We start from the raw sequence: 9,749 nt of genomic DNA, 5'->3' as shown, positions 1-9,749 counted from the left end.
GTGTGTGTGTGTGTGTGTGTATGTGTGTGTGTGTGTGTGTGTGTGTGTGTGTATGTGTGTGTGTGTGTGTGTGTGTGTGTGTATGTATGTATGTATGTATGTGTGTGTGTGTGTGTATGTATGTATGTATGTGTGTGTGTGTGTGTGTGTGTGTGTGTGTGTGTGTGTGTGTGTGTGTGTGTGTGTGAGTGTGTGTGTGTGTGTGTGTGTATGTATGTATGTATGTGTGTGTGTGTGTGTGTGTGTGTGTGTGTCTGTGTGTGTGTGTGTGTGTGTGTGTGTGTGTGTGTGTATGTATGTATGTATGTGTGTGTGTGTGTGTGTGTCTGTGTGTGTGTGTGTGTGTGTGTGTGTGTGTGTGTGTGTGTGTGTGTGTCTGTGTGTGTGTGTGTGTGTGTGTGTGTGTGTGTGTGTGTGTGTGTGTGTGTATGTATGTGTGTGTGTGTGTGTGTGTGTGTGTGTGTGTGTGTGTGTGTGTGTGTGTGGTGTGATGAGTGAAAAAGACAAACCATCGGCGTGTGTAATTCACAAGACTACAGGTGCATCTTTTTTTTCTTCTCTTTCAAATTGGCCACAGCATGAGCGAGTCCTGCAGGGTTAGTGGGCTGAAAGTGAGCGGCTTGGCGACTGGGCCTGGCATAACCCTGCTGTTTCTCCTCTTTTGCTGTGACAAATGAGGTGTCAAAAGTGTGACCGTGTGGCCTGACAGGACACACCCCTGAGTTTACTGTCGCTGTGGTTACACTGACCCTCTGATAGCAGAGACAATAACAGACCTAAACAAGGGAGAAAATTAAGTGGCCTGTAGCCTGATGTCCTTAGGAAATCACTTGGGGTGGTGTTTGCAGTCAACTGGGGCCCCCAGTCACTTAAGGCCCCAATGAGCCAAGGGACAAATGGAAGTGAGATTTGTCTGTTATATTAAATAACATATAGTTAATACATTAATAAATAAATACTAAATACAGTAGAGAAGCTAGAGGACAGGAGCTATTTGCTTGAAGTATTGGAATGTAAAAGTGGGGTTTATGAAATTACCAGCGTGTAACAAAAACTGATTAAGATCTGTTCTTAGCAAGAACTAAACCAGAATTACTACTAGGATTACTGTTATTGCTTGCTGTTTCTTTAGTATTCAGTTATTAGCTCAATAACAAAAGAAAACAAAGAAAAAACAATTAAATAAAGATATGTGCTCAAAGGATCACTTCCTGACACAATGCTGACCAAACACACACAACACAGACTTTCTGGATTCGAAAAAAATACACAAAACTCTCCTCCAATTTTCTCTCCCAAATTACTGAGAAAAAAAAAATGAGTGCAGCTTTATCCCATAAAATGAGTGGCAGTTACTTTAAAAACCCATCAGCTAGTCAAACAGCAAAACTGTATAAACTTTCAGATATGCAAATACTGCCCACACACATAAAGCGACTGCTTCTGGCCTGTTCGATGCTTGAGTACAATGTGGCTGAACCACTAAACCCCTCTGTCAATGTAGAGATCACAGCAGGCAACAGAATCAGACATCATGCCGTGAAGAAAATCCCATTTTGTCTTTAATGAACGGCAGTGCAAGAATGGTGAAGGCCACAAGAGGACCCACATAGCTCTCTACATGCTGTGACCTGTCCGACCTTGATCTTTGCAGTTTCTTGTTCCTGGCAAAACAGAACTAGGTGGTCCATAGCATAAGGACCACTATTTTCAAACACACAGTTCACGAACGCGATAAAGCCACACTAGCCAGCAGATTACAGCCAATTTAATGCTAAAACAATGCATTAAATTGCATTTCTCATTATTACTGAGAAACTAGTTAAAAAGTAGCGATATGATGTTTTGATGTTTATAAACTCTTACCAGACTTTTAACTCAAAAGGAGTAGGTTGAGGCTGCTATCTCCATGTTTGTTCCTCTTATTTCCATTTCCACCATTGCCCCTCACCCCTTTTGTCTCTCGCTCTCCACCTCCCAGCCCCTCAAAACTGGGAAACGCTTGATTGACAGTGTGATAACCAATCAACTGTTTAAACTGTCCCAGTCACTCCAGAATGTATACGGGCCCAATCCCATTTCACCCCTTGCCCCAACAACTTAGACCAACCCTTCTGGTTTGTACATTCATGTCTAGGGGTAGGGTGTCCCCATTCTTGCTGATGCAGGGGGGTAGGGCGAAGTGTTATGGCAACCTAAACTGCTATGTTGGCCTTACACCAAGTGACTTTGAAACAATTTCACTGTGGCAGATAAATTATCCAATATCTTTTTCTCAACGTCACATTCCGTGTTTTAATATTATTGTGAGTTTTTAGGCTCATGCAAATAGTGATGTGCCATTGTCAACAGCCAATACGTGCACTCTCTCTCCAGCACCAAACAGGGCGCAGTGAAGCGGGTACAGGAACTTCTCTTGCAGGTAGATGAGACATGGAGGAGACTCCAGGAGGCCTTGGAAACCTCAGTTCTTGTCTTTTTCTCTTTGGCTGTGCTTTTCAGGACAATCCACTGCAGCCACAAAGGCAAATGTGGCCAAAAGCTGCTTCTGTTTCTGCTTCACTGTTCAACTGTTTCTCTCCATGTAAATTTCCAAGATGATGGGAATTTGCATGATGGGATTTGCATGATAATCTCAAAAGGCATATTCCCAGTCTTGCAAATAGTGATCCCCAGTCTTTACAAAATCATTAGTCATTAGTCTGTGACTAATGACACATGTTTAGATATGAGACGTTGTCAGAATTTACTCTTAGAAGTCTTTTGAGAGTCTTTTCAAAGTCTTATGCATTTTGTTCCCTCAGCTACATATGTTTAGTAAACTTATTGCCTAACCAACTCTAGCTGGAATAGGCTGTTCCATGTTGCTATATAATGACACCACTATGAATGCAGACTGATGCAAGCAAAAAAAACAAGTGATAGCTACAGTGTGGAGAGAGACACAGAGAGACACAAAAGCGGGAAGAAAGCAGAAAATGTGTCACTCATAAGGGAGCATGGAAGCTGAGAGAAGACCAAGGTATAAGCTGGTGGTAGGGGTGGTTAGGGTGGTAGGGGTGGTTAGAGTGGTAGGAGTGGTTAGGGTGGTAGGAGTGGTTAGGGTGGTAGGGGTGGTTAGGGTGGTAGGGGTGGTTAGGGTGGTAGGGGTGGTTAGAGTGGTAGGAGTGGTTAGGGTGGTTAGGGTGGTAGGGGTGGTAGGGGTGGTAGGAGTGGTAGGGGTGGTTAGGGTGGTAGGGGTGGTTAGAGTGGTAGGGGTGGTTAGAGTGTTAGGGTGGTAGGGGTGGTTAGGGTGGTAGGGGTGGTAGGAGTGGTAGGGGTGGTTAGGGTGGTAGGAGTGGTTAGGGTGGTAGGAGTGGTTAGGGTGGTAGGGGTGGTTAGGGTGGTAGGGGTGGTAGGAGTGGTAGGGGTGGTTAGGGTGGTAGGGGTGGTAGGAGTGGTAGGGGTGGTTAGGGTGTTAGGGTGGTAGGAGTGGTTAGGGTGGTAGGGGTGGTTAGGGTGGTAGGGGTGGTAGGGGTGGTTAGGGGTGGTAGGAGTGGTTAGGGTGGTAGGGGTGGTAGGAGTGGTTAGGGTGGTTAGGGTGGTAGGGGTGGTTAGGGTTGTAGGGGTGGTAGGGGTGGTTAGGGTGGTAGGGGTGGTAGGAGTGGTAGGAGTGGTTAGGGTGGTAGGGGTGGTTAGGGTGGTAGGAGTGGTTAGGGTGGTAGGGGTGGTAGGAGTGGTTAGGGTGGTAGGGGTGGTTAGGGTGGTAGGAGTGGTTAGGGTGGTAGGGGTGGTAGGAGTGGTTAGGGTGGTAGGGGTGGTTAGGGTGGTAGGGGTGGTAGGGGTGGTTTGGGTGGTAGGGGTGGTTAGGGTGTTAGGGTGGTAGGAGTGGTTAGGGTGGTAGGGGTGGTTAGGGTGGTAGGGGTGGTTAGGGTGGTAGGGGTGGTTAGAGTGGTAGGGGTGGTTAGAGTGGTAGGAGTGGTTAGGGTGGTAGGAGTGGTTAGGGTGGTAGGGGTGGTTAGGGTGGTAGGGGTGGTAGGAGTGGTAGGGGTGGTTAGGGTGTTAGGGTGGTAGGAGTGGTTAGGGTGGTAGGGGTGGTTAGGGTGGTAGGGGTGGTAGGGGTGGTTAGGGGTGGTAGGAGTGGTTAGGGTGGTAGGGGTGGTAGGAGTGGTTAGGGTGGTTAGGGTGGTAGGGGTGGTTAGGGTTGTAGGGGTGGTAGGGGTGGTTAGGGTGGTAGGGGTGGTAGGAGTGGTAGGAGTGGTTAGGGTGGTAGGGGTGGTAGGAGTGGTTAGGGTGGTAGGGGTGGTTAGGGTGGTAGGAGTGGTTAGGGTGGTAGGGGTGGTAGGGGTGGTAGGAGTGGTTAGGGTGGTAGGGGTGGTTAGGGTGGTAGGGGTGGTAGGGGTGGTTTGGGTGGTAGGGGTGGTAGGAGTGGTTAGAGTGGTAGGGGTGGTGGGGTGGTAGGAGTGGTTAGGGTGGTAGGGGTGGTAGGGGTGGTAGGGGTGGTTAGGGGTGGTAGGAGTGGTTAGGGTGGTAGGGGTGGTAGGAGTGGTTAGGGTGGTAGGGGTGGTAGGAGTGGTTAGAGTGGTAGGGGTGGTAGGGGTGGTAGGAGTGGTTAGGGTGGTAGGAGTGAGGGCAGTCCAGACTTTCACTTAGGGCAACTTAATCACCAAATAGGTCCCTGAAAGCACCTGAACCAATTATTGTTTCTCTCTCTCTCTCTTCTCTCTCTCTCTCTCTTTATTCAATCTGTTCAAAATGTTGACTCTTCTTCTTCTTCTTCTTCTTCTTCTTCTTCTTATTATTATTATTATTATTATTATTATTATTATTACTATTATTATTATTATCACAGGAAAAACATTTTATCTGATGTAAAATAATAACCTAACACAGAGTTTAAAATTAGAGGTTAATTACACATGCACAAACTTTATTTTCACATTACAATGTCGAATTATGCCTACATATCATAAACCGTCATAAAAACTTTGTATGTTAAAGATGTGGACTAACTTTAAGTAATTGTCTGTTGTCCAGCAGTAGTTGGTGTCCTTTTGTTGGACGTCATGGCAGCTGTCAAAAGATCCCGCCCTGTTTTATTTGGTGCTAATCGCTGTAGGTTAAAGGTGCATCAGAATTGATTAGAATATGATTTAGGTTGCATTTTAATTGGCCTTCAAGGGTTCAGCTCTTTCTTGCAGAAGCAAGATGAACAGTGCAAGGCATTCTCTGTCAGGGTGGATGATGGTGGGTGTAAAAATGATTGACCCCTCTCTCTCTTGATCTCCAATCTGATTTTTCTTTATTATCTTATCTTTCTCAAATGTGTGTGAGACAGATCGAGCTCGTTGTCGTTTATAAGTGTATGTCACTACCACAGTGGACATTAAAGGTGCAGGGTGGTGATCTGTAGTTTGATTTAGTTTCACTGAGGCGTCTTAGGCCAGGGCACAGGATTCACAGGCATCTTATTACTGTTTAAGAGAACAGTGCCATCACTTTGGACAGTGTGCTGGAGATTCATTCTAAGAAACGTAAACATTCTAGTAATACAAGTTTCCATTTTGATAACCTGATCGAGTGAACTGTTTGTATTTTATATACACCGTTTCTTTTGGTTTGCACAAAGCAGGAATGATTTGCCAGTAAATGCTTTGGTATCAAAATGTTTTGACGTTTATTTTGTCATGGAAAAACAACAACAACAATAATAATAATAATAATAATAATAATAATTTGATTAAAGTGCCCTTTTTACATTCGCATCGTCTAACTGTACCACTCGCCTGCGAGATTATTTGAGCAATTCCAGGCTGACAGAAGAACTCGCAGTAGTTTGTCTTGACAGTTATGGCATCTCGTCAGTGAACTGGTTTGCGTAAGAGCTCGTGTTGCAGATAGGCCGTTGAGGAAACGACTGCTTGAAGTCCAAGTGAGAGAGGAGGAGAAAGTCAATGAAGTGTAAGCAGATGGAGACGAATCAAGCGTGCATTCGCAGTTGCTATAACCTTAATTTATAATTATTCGAGCACTCAGTCTCTAGGCCACTGCAGAGCTGGCAGCTAATGAACGATCCGTGAGCCAGTGCAGGCGCGTGCTCGAGTGACCGTTTCTTTTCTTTTTGTCTTTTCTTTTTTTTGGCGGGGGGGTAGCTGGGTTAAAGGAAAAATAGCATGGTAAAATATAAGCAGTGGCTGGCATAGCACAGTTTTGGTTTAGACGATATTCGTAAAAACAAATATTAGTAATAAAATTTTCTTACAAACGTTATTTTTAACATAGAGTAATTAAAATGAATGTAAAAGCCTTTGTTAGCTGATAGAGGCAGCAAAGAATCACAGCTATACGGACACAGCAGAGGACACAATGAAAAAAGGGCGGTGGCACATGCTCGCTCTCTCTCGCTCGCTCGCTCGCTCGCTCTCTCTGACTGAATACGTTTTGAATCGGTTTTAATAAGCGCCATAGAATATGCCACATTTCATCCAACGTCGACGAAAATGTATCATTCTCTTTTTTAATTCGTCTATTCAAATCCCTCGGGCGCAACGTTTGTTTTTAAGCGTTTTGTCGCTGTTTTTGTTCCGTGGTGCTGAAATGCAGCGTGCAGCCTTTGATGGGTAGCGCGCAGCTCCACCTCCCTCGCCCGTGCAGCGCAGGGAGCGCAAAGGAGGGGGAGGGGGGGGGGTAGAAACGAGAGAGAGAGAGAGGCAGAGGAGAGTGAGCAGAACCAGTGTGAGTGAAACCAGAATCAGCCTCGCGGAGGAGGAAAAAAGGTGAGGACAAAGGAGATAACATGGACGGGAAAGGAATATTTCCGTTTAACGAGGCAGCGGAGAGGAGATTCTGGTCGTCTTGCACATAGTTGAAGTCAAACGGAAGACCCTTCCCCGTTTTTGTTCATGCCGTGCCTGGAGAACTCACACGGCAAGCTCGAAAGGCGGAAAACAGTTTTCAATCCGTCCGCAGATTGTGCGAGCTTGCCATGGCTGTAGCAGGGCGATGTGGAAGCATAAAGGATAACGTACCTCTTTGTTTTTATTTCATCGGTCTTTTTGTACTCAGTGGCCTTACAAATGCACAAATTCGCTACACCATTCCAGAGGAGCTGGAGACTGGGGCTGTCGTTGGGGATATCGTTCGAGATCTGGGGCTCGACCTGAGAAAGCTATCGGCTCGCCGGATCCGAATAAGCTCGGATAACGCGAGGCGGTACTTCAGTATCAACCACAAAACCGGTAAGCTTTTTGTTAGTGACAGGATCGACCGCGAGACGCTCTGTGAGTTCAGCGGCACCTGCGTTCTTAGCCTCGAGGTGATTGTAGAAAACCCACTCGAGCAACACAACGTGGAGGTTGAAATTTTGGACGTGAACGACAACGCGCCGCTTTTCCCCAGAGATGAATATCAACTGGAGGTATCCGAGGCGGCTCAGCCAGGCGCGCGGTTCCCCATCGAAGGCGCGCAGGACTCCGACGACGTCTCAAATTCCATTCGCCATTATCGCCTCTCGCCCAACGAGCACCTTGCACTGGACTCAAACAAACCACCTGCTAATGGGAAGCACATCGAGCTCATTTTAAAAAAACCGTTCGACCGGGAGCTGGTCCCATCCCATCAGCTTGTTCTCACGGCGACCGATGGCGGCTCTCCCCCGCGCACTGGCACAGCTAAAATCAACGTGCGTGTTTTGGACACAAATGACAACGTGCCAAAGTTCGACAGCTCCGTATACAAAGTGAAGCTGCGGGAGAATTCTCCCCTTGGCGCGCTGGTGATAAAACTGAACGCCACCGATCGGGATGAAGGCACAAATGGAGAAGTTTATTACTCTTTCAGTTCATACACGCCGGAAAGGGTTCGGCAGATGTTTAGCTTGGACACGGACACGGGTGAAATTCGTGTCAGGAGCAATGTGGATTACGAGGAGACAAACAGCTATGAAATGTACATCCAGGCTATGGACCGGGGCCATGGGGCAGTAGCTGTGCACTGTAAGGTTGTGGTGGAGGTGCTGGACGTAAATGACAACCCTCCTGAGATTGTGCTGTCCACTCTGTCCAGTCCAGTGAGGGAGGATGCTCGAGCAGATGCTGTGGTGGCCCTGATCAGTGTCAATGACCGTGATTCTGGCCAAAACAAACATGTCACCTTAGACATCATCCCTCCCAACCTCCCCTTTAAAATCAAATCATTCCGTAACCATTACACTATAGTCACCTCTGCCTTCCTGGACAGGGAGATGGTGTCATCCTATAATGTCACAGTTACTGCAGTTGACGGTGGAACGCCGCCTCTGTCCTCTTCAATGACCGTACGTGTGGATGTGGCGGATGTGAACGACAATCCGCCTCGTTTCGAGCAGACGTCGTACACTGTTTACGTCACGGAGAACAACACTCCGAGTGCTGCCTTGTGTGTTGTCAAGGCCACAGATCCCGATGCCAACGAGAACGCACGCATCACCTACACCGTCCTCAGTGACAACAACCACGGCATCTCGGTGGGCTCATACGTGTCGGTCAAACCTGCCACAGGCGAGGTATATGCGTTGCGCTCTTTCGACTTCGAGAAGCTGCGCGAGTTTCACTTCCAGGTCAAAGCTCAAGACAACGGCGTGCCGCCTCTGAGCCGGGTGGCAACGGTCTATGTTTACATCATGGACGCCAATGACCATGCGCCTCGGTTCGTTCACCCTGTGGCAAATGTGACTCACGTGACGGAGACCGTCCTACGGAACGCGGAGGCAGACACGCTAGTGACGCGTGTCCTGGCGTGGGACGGAGACGCAGGACAGAACGCCTGGTTGCTCTACGCGCTCGATCACCCACCCGAGCTCGACCTGTTCAAGGTGCACGAGCACACGGGTGAGATCCGCACCACGCGCCGCGTGACCGAGGACAACTCCACCGTCGTCAGCCTCACGGTGCACGTGAGGGACCGTGGGTCGCCTCCTCGTTCCACCTCCGCTGTCATTAACGTGGCCGTCATGGAACTCCCACCGAAGGTGACCCCTGACCCCAAGCGCATCATCAGGCCCCACGGCACCCTCATCTTCTCCAACGTCACGCTGTACCTCATCGTCGCGCTTACCGCAACCACCTTCGTCTTCTTGGTCACCGTCTTCGTCCTGGCCATCGTTCGCTGCCACGCCTACTGTAGCCAGCCGGATGCGTGCTCCTGCTCGCCCTGCTGTGGCTCCAAGGAGAAGAAACCACCCAAAGAGGGTGGAGGGGGTGGAGGAGGTGGGGCCTCAGGTGGAGGTGGAGGTGGAGGAAGCTCTGGGGGCGGAAACCAGCAGCAGCAGCAGCAGCAGCAGCAGCAGGCCGTAGCCCTGCGGCGGGACCTTAAAGTAGAACCTCACTATATCGAGGTCCGAGGGAACGGCTCTCTGACCAAAACCTACTGCTACAAGACCTGCCTGACCGCCACTTCAGGAAGTGACACGTTCATGTTCTACAACATGGGCCGCCCGCTGAGCGGGACCTGGGGCTCGGGGGCCGATCGGTTCTTCACAAGCCAGAGTGGCCAGTTTGTACGCAGGCTGAGTATGCCAGATGCCACTGCCATACAGGTGTGTCCCCCACACACACTCGTCCGACGGCCTCAGGTGTTGAGCCTTCTGTGAATGTGCCTCTGTAGATAAAGCAATGCCTCAGAGGTCTTTTGTGACATTGCTGCTTTTCCACATGTGGTGTGAGCCTTACGCACACCAGCAGTGACATTTGGTTTTGTAAGGGTAAATAGGTACAGTGGATGGCTTGTAACAG

General features: G+C 48.6%; 1 protein-coding gene across 15 annotated transcripts in view; it reads left to right on the top strand.

The window, feature by feature from the left end:
• LOC113577152 (protocadherin alpha-C2-like) overlaps nucleotides 1-9,749 on the top strand; it is a 143,691-nt gene that overhangs the window by 111,593 nt on the left and 22,349 nt on the right. Inside the window, exon 1 of one of the 15 annotated variants that reach the window (XM_081712928.1) lies at nucleotides 4,645-9,553. The exons of 11 other annotated variants lie outside the window; for them this stretch is intronic. In XM_081712928.1, coding sequence (XP_081569054.1) covers nucleotides 6,965-9,553 — 2,589 coding nt within the window. In that variant the 5' untranslated portion in view covers nucleotides 4,645-6,964. Of the gene's footprint in view, nucleotides 1-4,644; nucleotides 9,554-9,749 lie in introns of those variants that run through there. 3 more of the 15 variants (XM_081712927.1, XM_081712921.1, XM_027009640.3) reach the window with 3 other exon arrangements.

This window comes from Electrophorus electricus, chromosome 4, assembly GCF_041902795.1.
Source record: "Electrophorus electricus isolate QZ-2024a chromosome 4, ASM4190279v1, whole genome shotgun sequence".
In the NCBI taxonomy this organism is placed as follows: domain Eukaryota; kingdom Metazoa; phylum Chordata; class Actinopteri; order Gymnotiformes; family Gymnotidae; genus Electrophorus; species Electrophorus electricus.
Note: the sequence above shows the minus strand (reverse complement) of the source record. Positions and strands in the feature narration are given on the sequence as shown.